Genomic DNA, 21,953 nt, shown 5'->3' with positions numbered 1-21,953 from the left:
GTCGGGAATTTATCGATGTGCGGCAGGCAAGATCCGATACAGCGGATCATGTCCGCCCGCACATTGTTAAATAGGCCCCTATAACTTAAAGGAATAGGAAAGTCAAAATTAAACTAGCATGATTCAGATAGAGCAAGTAATTTTAAGACACTTTTCAATTCACTTCTATTTTCAAATGTGCTTCGTTCTCGTGGTATCCCTTGTTGAAAAATAATATGCTCATATCATACACTAGTGGGAGGTGATGGCTAAATAGATGTGTTCAGCTAGCTGCCAGTAGTGCAATGCTGTTTCTTCAGCAAAGGATAACAAGAGAACTAAACAATTTTGATAATGGAAGTATTTTTTTTTTTTTAAATTGTATTTTTTATCCAAATCATGAAATACATTTTAGGGGATTTAAAGGGACATGAAACCCAATTTTTTTCTTTCATGATTTAGAAAGAGCATGTCATTTTAAACAACTAATTTACTTCTGTTATCTAATTTGCTTCATTCTCTTGATATCACTTGCTGAAAAGCATATCTAGATATGCTCAGTAGCTGCTAATTGGTTGCTGCACATAAAGGCCTTGTGTGATTGGCTCACACATGTACATTGCTATTTCTTCAACAAAGGATATCTAAAGAATTGAGCAAATTAGATAATAGAAGTAAATTGGAAAGTTGTTTAAAATTGCAAGCCCTATCTGAATCATGAAAGTTTAATTTTGACTAGACTGTCCCTTTAAGTAAAAATTACCTCTTTTCCTCCCATGCTTCTGCAATCTGCAGCTACACTTCTGCACTCAGTGCTGCTGTCAGCAGAATTTGTGCAGCAGTGGTGACTCTAGGAACTATATATAGGGGCCACATAAGATACCACAGTCAGAACTGGGGGGGCACTAATTGTCACCACTAAATCATATATATATATTACGGTACCTACTAAACCTCTGCACTGTGCCATGTAAGACTCATTTATCAAGGTCATCATCTAGCAAAGCTTTATTTAAAAATTAAAGAAAGAAAAAAAAACATGGTAGCCAGGCACAGGTTTCTGAACTACTCTGTATAAGCTGTGTAAGTATTTATCTTTCATGATTCAGATAGGGCAGATATTTTTTGAACAGCTTTCCAATGTACTTCTATTATCACATTTTCTTTATTCTCTTGGTATCCTTTATCAAAGGAGTGACAATGCACTAGTGTGCTTTGCTGCTCCTGAGCCTGCCTAGATTTGCTTTTCAACAAAGGATACCAAGGGAAGGGAGCAAATTATATAATAGAATCAAACTGGGAAGTTGTTTAAAACTACATGCTCTATTTAAATCATGTATGTGCAATTTTTACTTTATTATCCCTTTAAGCAAGTTTTTTTTACACACTTTTATAATCCCAAACTTGCTAGTGTTATACACTGTATGGCAGATCAGCAAGTGGGCAATACATGGAAGCATTCTGCATTTAAACTCTCCTGTAGATAGATTAACAGATACAGTAGATAGATAGATAGATAGATAGATAGATAGATAGATAGATAGATGATAGATAGATAGATAGATAGATAGAGATAGATAGATAGATATATAGATAGATAGATAGATAGATAGATAGATGGATACTGTATAGATAGATATATAATAGATATGTTAGATAAATAGATATACAGATAGATGATAATGATGCATATGTTAAAACTCATGGCTTCCTTTAAAGAAGCAAGGATTACAATTTGTCCCCCCACCTCAGAGTAAACCTGACATGTATCTTTAGGTCTGGAGGCTGTTTTGTCTGGGGGTCTCTCTCTTGTCTGGGGGTCTCTTCTCTCTATTCTAGCTGAGAACACAGGATAGTCATGATTGTACTTACCTTTTGCAGCAGCTAGATTTGTTTCCTTTGCCTGAAAAAGTAGAATAACTCACAGGGAAAAGGAGCCAGGGTCAGGGCAAGGTCAGGGTCATGTGACTGATGACTAATTTCAGTATATGAAAATACAATTTTCACTCCATATCAGTTTCAGTATATGAAAGTACAATTTTCACTCCATATGAGTTTCAGTATATAGAATATGGATTTCGATAGATAGATAGATAGATTCAGACATAGGCAGATAGATAATAGACAGACATGATAGACAGATAGATAGATAGATAGATATAGATAGATAGATAGATAGATAGATAGATAGATAGATAGATAGATTCAGACAGATAGAGGTAAAGTGAATATGTTTTTATTAGGAAAAAAACACAATGCTTTATTTGCATACAGTGTTTAATTTGATATAAATAAATCCATATAATTTAAGTCTCTTATTTTAATAATAGAATTATTTAGTTATAATTTAGGAAATGCCTGATAATGACAGACAGCCACACTATGGGGCCAATTTAACAAGCTGCGAATACAGCTGTTTCTGCGCGATCCTTCAGGCTCGAGCTGTTTTCACACGATCCTTCAGGCTCGTCAGAAATGTAAGTTAAAAATAAGCAATCTTAAGACCGCTGCTCCTTAACTCGTCCCCACCTCTGAGGCAGCGGACAGTAGTCAGCACGATCAGATACAGTCGGGTTGATTGACACCCCCTGCTAGCGACTGATTTGTAGCGAATGAGCAGGGGGCGGCATTGCACAAGCATTCCTCTAGAAATGCGTGTGCGATGATAAATGCCAACAGCGTATGCGGTCATAAATTTGTCAATGTGCGGCAGGCAAGATCCGATACAGCGGATCATGTCCGCCCGCACATTATTAAATCGGCCCCTATAACTTAAAGGGATAGGAAAGTCAAAATTAAACTTGCATGATTCCGATAAGGGCCTCCATTACAAATAGAGCGTTGCCCGCAAAAGCCGTCGACGCCGGTTTTTGCGTGATTTTGGTATCCTATATAAAGCATAGTATACAAGTTATGCGCGTATATTTCACCCTTCGGGCGTAGTTTTTTTAACCATAGACTAACATAGAAAAGACGCACAATTTGGTATCCAATATACAGCGTAAGGACTTACGCGCGCAGAATTCAGAAAATCTACTCCATTTTCATCTCGCCACAAATTGCAGGCGCACAACCCTTGCACTGACTAAAAAACTACCGTAACTCCCTGGAAGCCTTAACAAACACATACATTTAAGCAGCATCTCAAGGTTAAAGGGACAGAATACTATGATATTGTTTTTTTAAGGTTTAGTTGTGTATTTGAAATAGTTTGAAGCCACAACATAATCAAATGGATAGATCTTGTAGGTACTTTATCACATTGTGGACATATACTTGCTTATTTACTTTACATTTGTTCTAAAAACAATTAACAATACTTGGAGGAGAGAAAAAGGGGAAATCATAATTGATTTTAGTTCATTTTTATGAGTGTTAGCCTAATTTGCATAAAACTACTGTATATTGAGACTTTCCGTGGACAAAATAATGGCGTAAGTTGGTGGCGCCGACTAAAATGTGTATTTGCCCAGTTTTCGGAAGATCGCCAGTTTGTCCTACTTACGACAGTTTAGCATTTGACGGTGCAGTATATGTAATACCCCAATGTGCGAGATTAAATTATGGGCAGCGCGGGTTCCCTCGCTTGCGCCGAAAACTACGCCGTATATTGGATCGCGCCCAGAGCATGTAATTTTAAGACACTTTTCAATTCACTTCTATTTTCAAATGTGCTTCGTTCTCTTGGTAACCCTTGTTTAAAAAGAATACGCACATATCCTACACTAGTGGGAGCTGATGCTAATTGGTGCCTGCACACATTTGTCTCTTGTGATTGGCTAAATAGATGTGTTCAGCTAGCTGCCAGTATTGCAATGCTGTTTCTTAAGCAAAGGATAACAAGAGAACAAAGCAACTTAGATAATGGAAGTAAATTGGATTTTTTTTTTAAATTGTGTGTTCTATCCAAATCATGAAAGAAAATGTTGGGGTTTCATGTGCCTTTAAGTAAAAATGACCTCTCTTCCTCCCATGCTTCTGCAATCTGCAGCTACACTTTTGCACTCCCTGCTGCTGTCAGCAGACTTTGTGCAGCAGTGGTGACTCTGGGAACAATATATAGGGGGGCACATAAGATACCTCACTCAAAACTGGGGGGGGGCACTAATAGTTTTCACCACTAAATCATATATTTATATTACAGTACATACTAAATCATATATATATATATTACGGTACCTACTAAATCATATATATATATATATTACGGTACCTACTAAATCATATATTTATATTACACGGTACCTACTAAACCTCTGCACTGTGCCATGTAAGACTCATTTATCAAGGTCATCATCTAGCAAAGCTTTATTTAAAAATTAAAGAAAGAAAAAAAAACATGGCAGCCAGGCACAGGTTTCTGAACTACTCTGTATATGCTGTGTAAGTATTTATCTTTCATGATTCAGATAGGGCAGATATTTTTTGAACAGCTTTCCAATGTACTTCTATTATCACATTTTCTTTATTCTCTTGGTATCCTTTATCAAAGGAGTGACAATGCACTAGTGTGAATAGGGTTGCCACCTTTTGCCCAGAAGATTCCTGGACACTTTTTAAATGGGGGTGGAGAGGGTGTGTCTTGGGGCGTGGCTTCTCGCGGCCTCAAATTCAATATGAAAATCTATTTTTTATATATATATTTTTTTTATATATTATTTATTTATTATACATACTATATATATATATATATATATATTTATATATATATATACTGTATATATATATATATATATATATATATATATATATATATATATATATATATATATATATATATATATACGGTATATTATATAATATATAATCAGCTAGTGTCCCTAGCCCTATCACTACAGCTTTACATCTTTGGGTCAATAGAATTAGACACAAATGCATATGTAGTCACCAGTAATACTTTAGTTTAGACCAAACATTTGCTTGTATTAACTATATGTAAGCCATGCTGAGGGCAGGCTATCTGACTCACAGATATGCACTCTCTCTCTGACATACACACACATATAGATTTACTCTCTGTCTCTCACACACACACACACAGATACACACACACACACACACACACACACACACAGATACACACAAACACACAGATACACACACAGATACACACAAACACACAGATACACACACAGAGATACACACACAGAGATACACACACACACACACAGATACACACACAGATACATACACACACACACACACACACACACAGATACATACACACACAAACACACAGATACACACACACAGTTGCACACTCTCAGACACACAGATACACACAGTCACACACTGAAGTTGTAAAAGGTTTCTAAAACTGGATAATTATATGAATTCTAAAAAGAAAATGTTGGATCTACATGCATCACAAAAAATATCTGAGACAATTATTTTAAACTTTTAGCAGCTGGGTTAGTGCAAGTTCTCTGAATTCACAGAGGCCTAGATTTGGAGTTCGGCGGTAAAAGGGCTGTTAACGCTCCGCGGGCTTTTTTCTGGCCGCACCATAAAATTAACTCTGGTATCGAGAGTTCAAACAAATGCTGCGTTAGGCTCCAAAAAAGGAGCGTAGAGCATTTTTACCGCAAATGCAACTCTCGATACCAGAGTTGCTTACGGACGCGGCCGGCCTCAAAAACGTGCTCGTGCACGATTCCCCCATAGAAAACAATGGGGCTGTTTGAGCTGAAAAAAAACCTAACACCTGCAAAAAAGCAGCGTTCAGCTCCTAACGCAGCCCCATTGTTTCCTATGGGGAAACACTTCCTACGTCTGCACCTAACACTCTAACATGTACCCCGAGTCTAAACACCCCTAACCTTACACTTATTAACCCCTAATCTGCCGCCCCCGCTATCGCTGACCCCTGCATATTGTTTTTAACCCCTAATCTGCCGCTCCGTAAACCGCCGCCACCTACGTTATCCCTATGTACCCCTAATCTGCTGCCCCTAACACCGCCGACCCCTATATTATATTTATTAACCCCTAATCTGCCCCCCACAACGTCGCCGCCAGCTACCTACAATAATTAACCCCTAATCTGCCGACCGCAAAGCGCCGCCACCTACGTTATCCCTATGTACCCCTAATCTGCTACCCCTAACACCGCCGACCCCTATATTATATTTATTAACCCCTAACCTGCCCCCCACAACGTCGCCGACACCTGCCTACACTTATTAACCCCTAATCTGCCGAGCGGACCTGAGCGCTACTATAATAAAGTTATTAACCCCTAATCCGCCTCACTAACCCTTGGAGTAGATGTTTGCCGGTCCGGATGTCCTCTTCTTGCCGGATAGGAGGAAGACTTTGGAGCCTCTTCTGGACCGGATTATGGATCGCCAACCCCCGCTTGGGTTGGATGAAGATGTTGGAGCCAGGACGGATCGGTGAACCTGGTATGGTGAAGACAAGGTAGGAAGATCTTCAGGGGCTTAGTGTTAGGTTTCTTTAAGGGGGTTTGGGTTAGATTAGGGGTATGTGGGTGGTGGGTTGTAATGTTTGGGGGGGGTATTGTATGTTTTTTTTTACAGGCAAAAAAGCTGAAATTCTTGGGGCATGCCCCGCAAAGGGCCCTGTTCAGGGCTGGTAAGGTAAAAGAGCTTGTAACTTTTTTAATTTAGAATAGGGTAGGGAATTTTTTATTTTGGGGGGCTTTGTTATTTTATTAGGGGGCTTAGAGTAGGTGTAATTAGTTTAAAATTGTTGTAATATTTTTCTTATGTTTGTAAATATTTTTTTATTTTCTGTAACTTAGTTCTTTTTTATTTTTTGTACTTTAGCTAGTTTATTTAATTGTATTTATTTGTAGGAATTGTGTTTAATTAATTTATTGATAGTGTAGTGTTAGGTTAATTGTAGGTAATTGTAGGTAGTTTATTTAATTATTTTATTGATAGGGTAGTGTTAGGTTTAATTATAGGTTAGGATTTATTTTACAGGTAAATTTGTTATTATTTTAACTAGGTAACTATTAAATAGTTCTTAACTATTTAATAGCTATTGTACCTGGTTAAAATAATTACAAAGTTGCCTGTAAAATAAATATTAATCCTAAAATAGCTATAATATAATTATAATTTATATTGTAGCTATATTAGGATTTATTTTACAGGTAAGTATTTAGCTTTAAATAGGAATAATTTATTTAATAAGAGTTAATTTATTTCGTTAGATTTAAATTATATTTAACTTAGGGGGGTGTTAGTGTTAGGGTTAGACTTAGCTTTAGGGGTTAATACATTTATTAGAATAGCGGTGAGCTCCGGTCGGCAGATTAGGGGTTAATAATTGAAGTTAGGTGTCAGAGATGTTAGGGAGGGCAGATTAGGGGTTAATACTATTTATGATAGGGTTAGTGAGGCGGATTAGGGGTTAATACATTTATTATAGTAACGCTCAGGTCCGCTCGGCAGATTAGGAGTTAATAAGTGTAGGCAGGTGTCGGCGACGTTGAGGGGGGCAGATTAGGGGTTAATAAATATAATATAGGGGTCGGCGATGTTAGGGGCAGCAGATTAGGGGTACATAGGGATAACGTAGGTGGCGGCGATTTGCGGTCGGAAGATTAGGGGTTAATTATTTTAAGTAGCTGGCGGCGACGTTGTGGGGGGCAAGTTAGGGGTTAATAAATGTAATACAGGGGTCGGCGGGGTTAGGGGCAGCAGATTAGGGGTACATAAATATAACGTAGGTGGCGGTCGGCAGATTAGGGGTTAAAAATTTTAATCGAGTGGCGGCGGTGTGGGGGGACCTCGGTTTAGGGGTACATAGGTAGTTTATGGGTGTTAGTGTACTTTAGGGTACAGTAGTTAAGAGCTTTATGAACCGGCGTTAGCCCAGAAAGCTCTTAACTCCTGCTATTTTCCTGCGGCTGGAGTTTTGTCGTTAGAGCTCTAACGCTCACTTCAGAAACGACTCTAAATACCGGCGTTAGAAAGATCCCATTGAAAAGATAGGCTACGCAAATGGCGTAGGGGGATCTGCGGTATGGAAAAGTCGCGGCTGAAAAGTGAGCGTTAGACCCTTTAATCACTGACTCCAAATACCAGCGGGCGGCCAAAACCAGCGTTAGGAGCCTCTAACGCTGGTTTTGACGGCTACCGCCGAACTCCAAATCTAGGCCTAAGGATGCAGAGATGAGTGAGCGTCAGTGATAAGAATGTAAGCTATGACATAAGAATGAATTCTACAGCTCTCTCTCTAGTGCTAAAAAATGTAATGTAGGGATAGCCTGGTTACCTAAGGCTCTTACATAGATGTAAGGATGATATTGAACTGCAAAACCATACCGATTTACACAAATATGCAATGAATTCAGTTTTTTCCTATTAGCCACTTGTGACTAAAAGTGCTTTTTGTTGTGCCCCTTTACATCTTTCGTATTCCTCTCTGCCACAAAGACACTCCAGTAAGTTACAGAAAAGTAAATATAGAAAATTAAATTCTGTGTTTTCCACTTGGCTGCATAATAAAAACAAATATATGGTCAGAACAAACCACGCACCTCTGCTGACTGAGCACGCTCATAGTAGATCTGAGCAGTGAGCACACTGTTATGCGCATCATCACAGCGTAGGACGTGACGAATCTCCTCCTCGAGCCTCAACCATCCTTCCCCGCTCAGGCTCCACAGCCTCCCACACACTATCCACTCCAGGCTCCGCCTCCGTCTCACTCTCTCATCCTGGTCCCGGACCCGGTCTAAGAGCTCCCCTGGCCAGCTATTTTTTTTTTAATCTGTGCTCAATGCTGCTTGCTGCGCCAGGGGAGCTCTTAGCCCGTGACATTTAAGGGTAGTTCTGGGACATGGGACATACACCACCAGACCGGGACTGTCCCGGTGATACCGGGGTGGGTGGCAACCCTAAGTGTGAGCTAGCTGAACAAGAGGAATATATGTGTAGCCACCAATCAGCAGCTATAAATCAGTATTGCTTTGCTGCTCCTGAGCCTGCCTAGATCTGTTTTTCAACAAAGGATACCAAGGGAAGTGAGCAAATTATATAATAGAATCAAACTTGAAAGTTGTTTAAAACTACATGCTCTATTTAAATTATGAATGTGCAATTTTTACTTTATTGTCCCTTTAAGCAAGTTTTTTTTTTTACACACTATTAGAATCCCAAACTTCCTAATGTTATACACTGTATGGCAGATCAGCAAGTGGGCAATACATGGAAGCATTCTGCATTTAAACTCTCCTGTAGATAGATTGACAAATACAGTAGATAGAGAGAGAGAGAGATAGATAAATAGTTTATAGATAGATACTGTATAGATGGATAGATAGATAAATAGATACTGTATAGATAGATAGCAGATATGTTAGATAAATAGATATACAGATAGATGATAATGATGCATATGTTAAAACTCATGGCTACCTTGAAAGAAGCAAGGATTACAATTTGTCCCCCCACCTCAGAGTAAACCTGACATGTATCTTTAGGTCTGGAGGCTGTTGTGCATGTCTGATCAGGGTCTGTACTGTCTGGGGGTCTCTCTCTTGTCTGGGGGTCTCTCTCTCTATTCTAGCTGAGAACACAGGATAGTCATGATTGTACTTACCTTTTGCAGCAGCTAGATTTGCTTCTTTTGCCTGCAAAAGTAGAATAACTCACAGGGAAAAGGAGCCAGGGTCAGGGCAAGGTCAGTGTCATGTGACTGATGAGTAATTTCAGTATATGAAAATACAATTTTCACTCCATATCAGTTTCAGTATATGAAAATACAATTTTCACGCCATATCAGTTTCAGTATATGAAAGTACAATTTTCACTCCATATCAGTTTTAGTATATGAAATTACAATTTTCACTCCATATCAGTTTCAGTATATGAAAATACAATTTTCACTCCATATCAGTTTCAGTATATAGAATATGGATTTCACTATATAGAATATGCATTTCACTATATAGAATATGCATTTCATTATATGACATGGATTTCAGTACATGATATATGGATTTCATTATATGATATATGCTTTTCCCTATATAGCATATGAATTTCATTATATGACATATATTTCAGTATATGACATGGATTTCAATATATAAGATATGGATTTCAGTATATGAAATATGGATTTCAGTATATGATATATGCATTTCAGTATAAAGCATATACAGGTATACCCCACTTTACAGCGCTTTACTTTACAGCGCTTCGCTAATACAGCGCTTTGTGGAGCTGAAGTTCAACCTCTAAGGATTTTGAAACAGTGCTGTAATCATCGTGAGATTGCGAGAAAAGTGACTGGCACCATTTTGTTATGCTTATTTCACTCTGTTTACAGCATTACAGTGCAATCTGTGTCTCAGTGCTATAGTCTGGCAAATTTTACTACCATAATTGTCACTATTTTACAGGTACACTATTTATTGAATACTGTGCTGTGCTAGTGTTAAACTAAATGTAGCACTATTGCACCCCTAATATATGTTAGTTCAAACATGTTTTCAAGTTTTTAAACACACTGGCAAGTGAAAAGAAAGCTAAAACGGCCTTGTTTCACTTTAAGGCGGTTTTCACTTTACAGCGGAGCTCCGGTCCCTAACCCGCTGTATGAGTGGGGTATACCTGTACATTTCATTATATTACATATGGATTTCATTATATAGCATATACATTTCAGTATATGACATATGTATTTCAGTATACAGCATATGGTTTTCAGTATATGGTATGTGGATTTCATTATATAGGATATACATTTCAGTATATGACATTGATTTCAGTTAATGCCATGAAATTCAGTATATAACATATCGATTTCACTATATGGCATATGCGTTTCATTCTGTGATATATTGATTTCAGTATATGATATATTCATTTCAGTACAGGGAGTGCAGAATTATTAGGCAAGTTGTATTTTTGAGGATTAATTTTATTATTGAACAACAACCATGTTCTCAATGAACCCAAAAAACTCATTAATATCAAAGCTGAATAGTTTTGGAAGTAGTTTTTAGTTTGTTTTTAGTTATAGCTATTTTAGGGGGATATCTGTGTGTGCAGGTGACTATTACTGTGCATAATTATTAGGCAACTTAACAAAAAACAAATATATACCCATTTCAATTATTTATTTTTGCCAGTGAAACCAATATAACATCTCAACATTCACAAATATACATTTCTGACATTCAAAAACAAAACAAAAACAAATCAGTGACCAATATAGCCACCTTTCTTTGCAAGGACACTCAAAAGCCTGCCATCCATGGATTCTGTCAGTGTTTTGATCTGTTCACCATCAACATTGCGTGAAGCAGCAACCACAGCCTCCCAGACACTGTTCAGAGAGGTGTACTGTTTTCCCTCCTTGTAAATCTCACATTTGATGATGGACCACAGGTTCTCAATGGGGTTCAGATCAGGTGAACAAGGAGGCCATGTCATTAGATTTTCTTCTTTTATACCCTTTCTTGCCAGCCACGCTGTGGAGTACTTGAACGCGTGTGATGGAGCATTGTCCTGCATGAAAATCATGTTTTTCTAGAAGGATGCAGACTTCTTCCTGTACCACTGCTTGAAGAAGGTGTCTTCCAGAAACTGGCAGTAGGACTGGGAGTTGAGCTCGACTCCATCCTCAACCCGAAAAGGCCCCACAAGCTCATCTTTGATGATACCAGCCCAAACCAGTACTCCACCTCCACCTTGCTGGCGTCTGAGTCGGACTGGAGCTCTCTGCCATTTACCAATCCAGCCACGGGCCCATCCATCTGACCCATCAAGACTCACTCTCATTTCATCAGTCCATAAAACCTTAGAAAAATCAGTCTTGAGATATTTTTTGGCCCAGTCTTGACGTTTCAGCTTGTGTGTCTTGTTCAGTGGTGGTCGTCTTTCAGCCTTTCTTACCTTGGCCATGTCTCTGAGTATTGCACACCTTGTGCTTTTGGGCACTCCAGTGATGTTGCAGCTCTGAAATATGGCCAAACTGGTGGCAAGTGGCATCTTGGCAGCTGCACGCTTGACTTTTCTCAGTTCATGGGCAGTTATTTTGCGCCTTGGTTTTTCCACACGCTTCTTGCGACCCTGTTGACTATTTTGAATGAAACGCTTGATTGTTTGATGATCACGCTTCAGAAGCTTTGCAATTTTAAGAGTGCTGCATCCCTCTGCAAGATATCTCACTATTTTTGACTTTTCTGAGCCTGTCAAGTCCTTCTTTTGACCCATTTTGCCAAAGGAAAGGAAGTTGCCTAATAATTATGCACACCTGATATAGGGTGTTGATGTCATTAGACCACACCCCTTCTCATTACAGAGATGCACATCACCTAATATGCTTAATTGGTAGTAGGCTTTCGAGCCTATACAGCTTGGAGTAAGACAACATGCATTAAGAGGATGATGTGGTCAAAATACTAATTTGCCTAATAATTCTGCACTCCCTGTATATAATATATGGATTTCAGTATATAGTAAATCAATTTCATTATATGATACATGGATTTCAGTATATGACACTGATTTCAGTATATGCCATGAAATTCAGTATATAACATATTGATTTCACTATATGGCATATGTGTTTCATTCTGTGGTATATTGATTTCAGTATATGATATATTCATTTCAGTATATAATATATGGATTTCAGTATATAGTATATCAATTTCATTATATGATACATGGATTTCAGTATATGACATATGGATTTCACTATATAGAATATGCATTTCATTATATGATACAAATTTCTCACTATATGATGTAACCGTTTCTTTGACGAAAGTGAAGTAAAAGCAAAGCTGAATTATGTCCCTAACGGCCCCTCATAGAATTCCTCAACTATGTATATGGGTATGAAAAACAGTAGATAAACATCATTCTCAACACATATATATATATCTATCTATCTAATAAACATATAAATACTGTATCACCCACATTACATCTAGTGTGTGATTATTCTAAGCAATATTACACTTTTGCTGAGAAAGTGCCTTTAAATATAAATGTTTTTGTCACAACCTTAACCACAGAATCTATGTTTTGTTCATAACATGTCTGTATATAATACAAATACAGTGTGGATTGGATGCAGAAAAAAAAAAAAATATATAATGCTAATTCAATTGATTTTCTCTATGATTTATATATATATATATATATATATATATATATATATATATATATATATATATATATATATATATATACAGTATATTTATGTATTGAAGTAGCATTATCTTTTTATATTTTTCTTTCTTTATCCAATCCACACTGTACCATATTGTACTATAATATATCTTTGTTATATTCAGCCTTTTTTTTTTTTTTTTAAACAAAACGTAAATTCTGTGATTAAGGTTGTGACAAAAACATATATTTAAAAGCACTTTCTTAGCAAAAGTGTAAAATTGCTTAAAATAATCACACACTAAATGTAATGTGGGTGATACAGTATTTAAATATGTTTATTAGATAGATAGATAGATAGATAGATAGATAGATAGATAGATAGACAGATAGATAGGTAGATATAGTCATACTAGTTCAAGTGATTTCCTCTTTCATATATTAACCAATTAATGATTTATTTATTTTTTGTGTTATATGTATATATATTCAGAATGTTTATCTACTGTAATATATAGGTTTTTCATACCCATATACATAGTGGAGGAACTCTAAAAATCAATACATTTGATAAAAACAATAATACTATTTAATATGATTTAAAAACACTTCCTTACTAGCAAAAGTGTAATATTGCTTAGAATGATCACACACTAAATGTAATGTGGGTGATACAGTATTTATATATGTTTATACATATATATATATATTGCCATGATTTTAAAGAATATTCGGCTAGATTACGAGTTTTGCCGGTAAAGCTGTGCGGTGCTAACGCTCAGTTCCAGCTCACCGCTCACCTACAAACAACGCTGGTATTACAGGCTTTTTCCAACCCGGCGTTAGCCTCTAAAAAGTTAGCGTTGAGCAAAATTTAGCTCCACATCTCACCTCAATACCAGCGCTGCTTACGGTAGCGGTGAGCTGGCTGAACATGCTCGTGCACAATTTCCCCATAGGAAACAATGGGGCAGATTCGGCTGAAAAAAAACCTAACACCTGCAAAAAAGCAGCGTTCAGCTCTTAACGCAGCCCCATTGTTTCCCATGGGGAAATATATTTTATGTCTGCACCTAACACCCTAACATGAACCCCGAGTCTAAACACCCCTAATCTAACACTTATTAACCCCTAATCTGCCGACCCCGACATCGCTGCCACCTGCATAACCTTATTAACCCCTAATCTGCCGCTTCGGACACCGCCGCCAGCTACATTATACCTATGAACCCCTAATCTGTCACCCTCAACATCGCCTACACCTACATTCTAGTTATTAACCCCTAATCTGCCGCCCCCAATGTCTCTGCAACTATATTAAATTTATTAACCCCTAATCTGCCGCCGCCAACGTCGCCGTCACTATAACAAAGTTATTAACCCCTAAACCTAAGTCTAACCCTAACACCCTCTAACTTAATTATAATTTAAATACATCTAAATAAATTTACTAGTATTAACTACATTATTCCTATTTAAAACTAAATACTTACCTGTTAAATAAACCCTAAGCTAGCTACATTATAACTAATAGTTACATTGTAGCTAGCTTAGGATTTATTTTTATTTTACAGGCAGCTTTGCATTTATTTTAACTAGGTAGAATAGTTCTTAAATAGTTATTAAATATTTAATAACTCCCTAGCTAAAATAAATACAAATTTACCAGTAAAATAAACCATAACCTAAGTTACAATTACACCTAACACTACACTATAATTAAATTAATTACCTAAACTAACTACAATTAATTACAATTAAATTAAATAAACTTTTTTTTAACTAATTACACCTAATCTAATCCCCCTAATAAAATAAAAAAGTCCCCCAAAATAAAAAAAAATTCCCTATCCTATACTAAATTACAAATAGCCCTTAAAAGGGCCTTTTGCGGGGCATTGCCCCAAAGTAATCAGCTCTTTCACCTGTAAAAAAATACAATACCCCCCCAACATTAAAACCCACCACCACACAACCAACCCTACTATAAAACCCAATAGAATCAGTGAATATGAGACAACACGACTGTTAATGCTTTGGCATAGGGGTTAAACTGCTATACCCCAAAGCAATATAAAATATTCAAAAAGGATGCCAGCACATGGATACAAAGTAATTAATTTATTGAGGACCTAAACATCTCTCTACTCTAAAACCCACCCAATCCCCCCTTAAAAAAACCTAACAATAACCCCTTGAAGATCACCCTACCTTGAGCCGTCTTCACCCAGCCGGGCCAAAGTCCTCCAAGAAGCCAGGCAGAAATGGTCCTCCAGACGGCAGAAGACTTCATCCGATCCGGGCAGATGAGGTCCTCCAGACGGCAGAAGTCTTCATCCAGGCGGCATCTTCTATCTTCATCCTTCCGGCGCGGAGCAGGTCCATCTTCAATCCAGCCGATGCGAAGCATCCTCTTCCATCGACGTCCTAACGAAGAATGAAGGTTCCTTTAACCCTTTGGCTGCTAAGCCATTTCCCACCTGGGTGCTAATATATTTTTTTTTTTTTAAATAATTTTTTTTAACTTTTTAATTTTTTTATACAGACTCCCAAGACTTACACTGTTGGAAATGTTAGGTGATTGCCTTTCCAACAATGGGTCTTGGGGGTCTGTAGCTGCTTAGCTGAGATACAGGCTTCTAAGCAGCATGCCCCCTCCTCCTATACTTAACATTGTTAAGTATAAATAAAGTTGCGCGTGACGTCACTGCACATCACATGAAGCCCCGGCGATGCCTGTCACTCTACAGGCACGATCTCTGGGGTAGGAGCAGTAAGGAGCCCCCTCTCCCTCAAGATGGGAGAGTGCTCATGACGGCTCTGAGCCATCATTAGCACCAGAGTGAGAAACTCTGTGACGGCTCAGAGCTGTCATTAGCACTCAAAGGGTTTGCATCAGCCAATAGGATTTTTCCTACCTTAATTCTGATTGGCTGATAGAATTCTATCAGCCAATCGGAATTGAAGGGACGCCATCTTGGATGATGTCATTTAAAGGAACCTTCATTCTTCGTTAGGACGTCGATGGAAGAGGATGCTCCGCATCGGTTGGATTGAAGATGGACCCGCTCCACACCGGAAGGATGAAGATAGAAGATGCCACCTGGATGAAGACTTCTGCCGTCTGGAGGACCTCTTCTGCCCGGATCGGATGAAGACTTCTGCCGTCTGGAGGACCACTTCTGCCCGGCTTCTTGGAGGACTTCGGCTCGGCTGGGTGAAGACTTCTCAAGATAAGGTGATCTTCAAGGGGTTAGTGTTAGTTTTTTTTTTAAGGGGGAATTGGGTGGGTTTTAGAGTAGGGTTGGGTGTGTGGGTGGTGGGTTTTAATGTTGGGGGGTATTGTAAGTTTTTACAGGTAAAAGAGCTAATTACTTTGGGGCGATGCCCCGCAAAAGGCCCTTTTAAGGGCTATTTGCAATTTAGTATAGTGTAGGGAAATTTTTTATTTTGGGGGACTTTTTAATTTTATTAGGGGGATTAAATTAGGTATAATTAGTTTAAAAATTTGTAATTTCTTTTTTATTTTCTGTAATTTAGTGCTTGTTTTTTTCGTAATTTAGTTTATTTAATTTAATTGTAATTAATTGTAGTTAGTTTAGGTAAATAATTTAATTATAGTGTAGTGTTAGGTATAATTGTAACTTAGGTTAGGGTTTATTTTACAGGTAAATTTGTATTTATTTTAGCTAGGGAGTTATTAAATATTTAATAACTATGTAATAACTATTGTACCTAGTTAAAATAAATACAAAGTTGCCTGTAAAATAAAAATAAATCCTAAGCTAGCTACAATGTAATTATTAGTAATATTGTAGCTAGCTTAGGGTTTATTTAACAGGTAAGCATTTAGTTTTAAATAGGAATAATTTATTTAATTGTAGTTATTTTATTTAGATTTATTTAAATTATATTTAAGATAGGGGGGGTTAGGGTTAGACTTTGGTTTAGGGGTTAATACATTTAATATAGTGTCGGCGACGTTGTGGACGGAAGATTAGGGGTTAATAATTGTAGGTAGGTGTCGGCGATGTTAGGGACGGCAGATTAGGAGTTAATAAAATTTAACTAGTGTTTGCGAGGCGGGAGTGTGGCGGTTTAGGGGTTAATACATTTATTAAAGTGGCGGCGATGTACGGTCAGCAGATTAGGGGTTAAATAATTGTATTAGTGTTTGCGATGTGGGGGGGGGGTCGGTTTAGGGGTTAATAGGTAATTTATGGGGGTTAGTGTACTTTTTAGATCTTTAGTAAAGAGTTTTATTTTACGGCGTTAGCCCATAAAACTCTTAACTACTGACTTTTAAATGCGGTAGGAGTCTTCACAGGAGAGGGTGTACCGCTCACTTTTCCCAAGACTCGTAATACCGGCATTAGGAAAATCCCATAGAAAAGATAGGATACGCAATTGACGTAAGGGGATTTGCGGTATGCTCGAGTCGCAGAAAAAAAGTGAGCGGTACACCTGTACCTTCCAGACTTGTAATACTAGCGGGCGTTAAAAAGCAGCGTTGGGACCTCTCATAATCTAGGCGATTGATAGTAAGGGAGATGTGTGGGAAAAGATGGGGGAAGTAAAATAAAAGAAATGTTTGGAAATGAGAATTTAAGGTTAAAGGGCAATGATACCCAAATGTTGAAACACTTGAAAGTGATGCAGCATAGCTGTAAAAAGCTGACTAGAAAATATCACCTGATCATCTCTATGTAAAAAAGAAAGATATTTTACCTCAAAAGTTTCTCAGTAGCCACATCCCATTGTAAAGGACTTCTAAGCAGCAAATCAGTATGTCTGTCCCATGACAGCTAAGGGAGTGAGCTTTCGTGCACACTCATCTTATTTCCCTATTCAGTTAAGTCAAATCTCATGAGATCACAGTAAAAGAGTTCATGACCTCAGCTACTGTTTATTTCTTTTTCTTTTTTTTACCTGCAGCTGAGTATAACTTTTTACACAGAGCTTACTCTGCTGAGCTAAGGAAGTCGTGAGGTAAAATATGTTCCTTTTTTACATAGAGATGCTCAGATGATATTTTCCTGTCAGCTTTTTACAGTTATACTGCATCAGTTTCAAGTGATTTATCATATGAGTATTATGTCCCTTTAAGGAAAAAAAAACTGGAAATTTTATTATACATTAAAGGACAGGATTGTACAGGGATCGTAAAGTCAAAATTAAACTTCATGAATCAGATTGAGCATGCAATTTTAAACAGCTTTCCAATGTACTACTGTTATCTAATTTGCTTCTTTCTACTGCTATTGTTTGTTGAAAAGCATACCTAGGTAGACTAAAAAGCAACAATGCACGGCAGGGAGCTAGCTGCTAATTAGTGGTTACACACATATATATATATATATATATATATATATATATATATATATATATATATATATATATATATATATATATATATATATATACTGTCATTTTCTCACCAAAGCAAAGTTTCCAGTAGTGCATTGCTGTATCTTCAACATAGGATACAAAGAGAATGAAGTCATTTAATAATTTAAATACATTAAACTGTCTGAATCATGAAATAAAATGTTTTTGTTGCATGCAATTTGCAAAAAGGACTTGGCAAAGTGTGGTAAAAGAGGACAAAAGAGTGGGGGTGGTTTTCAGGAGAGATAATACATAAAAACATTAAAATAAAGTGTTACACTCATATATACACAGTCTGATAAAAAAGTATTCATATAAATATATATATAAAGCTATAATGGTTAAAAGGTATATTGTATATGACATGGTATTTGTATGGAAAGGGCTATATTGTGTATATACATACATATACACATTTATGTATTTATATATGCATATGTATATATGCGTATACATGTGTATTTATGTTTATATGTGTATATGTATATACATAAATGCACATATAAACACATATATACAGGTATGCAACACTCATCATTCGCTTGCTTGCAGACATTTTACTTTCGTTTGTGATATGCATGATAACCAGCGTGCATTAAAAGTTTACTTCTGGCTAAATAGCACGCCTTGTAATCTGCCCCTCTGTTTGGCTTATGTCACTGGGAGGGGGCGGCCCAAACCTTTTATGTAGTCTAACCGGAGTTTGAGCATCTGAGATAATTCTATACCATCCCCGTATTAGAGACTCTCACAAGAACTGTGAAGGGGTTTGGAACTTTTAAGGTTATTTGTATTATATTATACATATGTATTGTAAGAAATGTTTTAGGCTATAACAAGAGAGCGGGAGTCCTGTGATTACCCAGGAGTTTCTGTTACCTGTCAGAGTAAAACAGGTAATTATTGGGACTGTATTACACTATATTTCTTTTATTTTTAAATTAAGGCTGGATCTGAAAAAATACCAGAATTACATGGCCTTTACATTTGCTGTAAATGAGATCAACAGAAATCCAGAAATTTTGCCTAATGTGACACTTGGCTTCTACTTATTGGACACGTGCGTGAATGAGCGGAGGTCACTTTCTGGCATTTTTCAACTTCTTTCTGGGAAGGAGGTACAAATACCCAACTATTACTGTGGTAACTTACCTAAGATGATGGCATTTATTGATGGCACATCTACCACAGCTTCTCTCATGCTAGCCAGGATATTTGGAATGTACAAGGTTCCACAGGTAAGTATACACATAAATAGTTGTCTAATATTACACCTAGTCTTGTTGACTCACATTTTTATTTTTATTATATTCAGAGCTTGGTTCAATAAATAATATTTGCAGTGTATGGAGTAATATAGAAAAAAAAAACACTTGATATAAATAATTCACAATATGAATAAATATAACTATACAATGGATATAGCATAATTATATATACTCTGTACCTGAATAGTAAATAATACTGACTGAGGCCTAGTTTACAAGTGGCGCACTATCGTTAAAATGAGGAGCGCAAACTTGATTTTTTTTTTGCACTTGAATCCACATTACAAGTGATGTGGTGTTTAAAATATAGCAAATTTGTTTGCGCAAACTCACAGGAACGCACTAAACAACAAAAAACAAAAAGATAATAACGTTTTTCCACCTACAATATTAACCCCTAAACCACCACACCCCCCCACCACAAATTACCCCGCTGCATTATTAACCCCTAAACCTCTAAATCCCCCAACACAAATTACTCTGCTACACTATTAACCTCTAAACTACCACATCCTCCATTGCAAATTACCCCACTACAGTATTAACCCATAAACCACAATCTAACCCACTGCAATAAACTCCTTCCACTATGAATCTCCTAACCGCCACACCCCATCACAGAATACCCTCTAACATCCTAACAGCTAAACCCCCAAGACCCCTAATCTATGACCCCCTAGGTTACTAGAAAACAAAACAAAACACTAGCAACACAGAGAATTAAAAAACACTAGAATTAAAGAAAAAAAATTTACCAAAAATAAAAACCCCTAACTAGTACAAGCCCTATTCTAAAACTACAGTCCCCTTAAAAATAAAAGGCCCCTAAAAAAACTCTACACATATATGCACACATGCATATAGATCTTTAAACACTTCCCACTCCAACACTTTGTCGTATACCATATCTCTTTAACATCTTAACCACACGTGGTGATGTCATTAGGCCCCAGAATAAGGACATGAATCAGCATCTACATAGGACTTAAAGAAGCTGGATAGAGTTAAGTATTTAAACCCCTGAATCTTGGCTCCCTTAAATCCTAGAAACCCCCAAGACTATTTGAAAGGAAATTACCTACTCTTGCAAATGATGGGTCCTTTGGGGTAAAATGTCAAAAGACACATACTTAAAAAATAAAATAAAAACCCTCTACACTTCCCTAAACTGTTTGCAGGCTGGGGGACTCTAGGCATTTATAACATTTCACAAAAAGGCCTAGAAACCCCCAACAAACCCTTATTTTAACACCCAGAAGCCCCTTTTAAACACCCAGAAGCCCCTATACAAGTTTTTATAGCCAGTTGATCACTGAGGCAGGGGCGTATTAAGGCATAGGCCAACGAGGCCAGTGCCTAGGGCGGCATATTTTGAGGGGCGGCATTTGCCGTGGCTGCACTGAAGTGAATAATGCGGCTGAAAAAAAAAAAACTTGAAAGTGCCGCTTCATACACTCTCAGTCTCAGCCAATTGCATGTATTTGTTTTGGGTTTTTTTTTAAAACTGGCGCACGCACGCACGCATGCACATTTTTGGCGGCAACAGCCTGGGGTTAGGAGAACAAGAAGGCATCCAGTCAGCGGCGACAGAGACAGCCAGAGACTCATGTGGAAGAGCCGGTTTCACTTTACTCAGGTATGGGCGGGCTGAGTCTGACTCCTGACAAGTAGGTACCGTAGGAATGATCTCATTAGCGTGCACTGTGCAGCAGCTAACACTTAATGCCTCCTCTGCTAGCGACATTAACATTTTATTGCCTAATCATTAGGCAATAAAATATTAATGTTACTAGCAGAGGAGGCATTAAGTGTTAGCTGCCGCACAGTGCACACTAATGAGAGCGGGCTGGTAGGCTAGGGCTGAAGCGAGGACAGGAGAGTTACTGTCTGTGTAAGTGTAGACAGTCAGTGCCGCCTAAACTCTTTAGCAGTAATTGACTTGTGTAATACCTATGTCAGCCTGTCACTGTTAATTAAAAGTGCGCACACCGGAGGCCTGATATGGGACAAAAGGATTCCAGTGCTTTTATCGCTGTGTTAGCATAACAAAAGCTGTCATAAAACCAGAGAGAAAGTTACTAAGAAAGCAAGCTTTTCTAAGATGCCCTCTGGTGGTTAACTCTTTCATTGCCAAAGAAAAGATATACTTAGTTTTTTTAACTTTCTTTCCTTCTGCAAAATTAAAATACCGATATAAATGCACCTCAGTATA

General features: G+C 37.5%; 1 protein-coding gene across 1 annotated transcript in view; it reads left to right on the top strand.

The window, feature by feature from the left end:
• Positions 1-21,953, top strand: part of LOC128666041 (vomeronasal type-2 receptor 26-like) — a 134,706-nt gene that overhangs the window by 18,483 nt on the left and 94,270 nt on the right. The window contains exon 3 of the mRNA XM_053720410.1: positions 19,420-19,711. Within this exon, the coding sequence (XP_053576385.1) occupies positions 19,420-19,711 (292 nt within the window). The remainder of the gene's footprint in view (positions 1-19,419; positions 19,712-21,953) is intronic.

This window comes from Bombina bombina, chromosome 1, assembly GCF_027579735.1.
Source record: "Bombina bombina isolate aBomBom1 chromosome 1, aBomBom1.pri, whole genome shotgun sequence".
In the NCBI taxonomy this organism is placed as follows: Eukaryota; Metazoa; Chordata; class Amphibia; order Anura; family Bombinatoridae; genus Bombina; species Bombina bombina.
The sequence above is the reverse complement of the archived record's forward strand: the minus strand, read 5'-3'. Positions and strand labels throughout refer to the sequence as shown.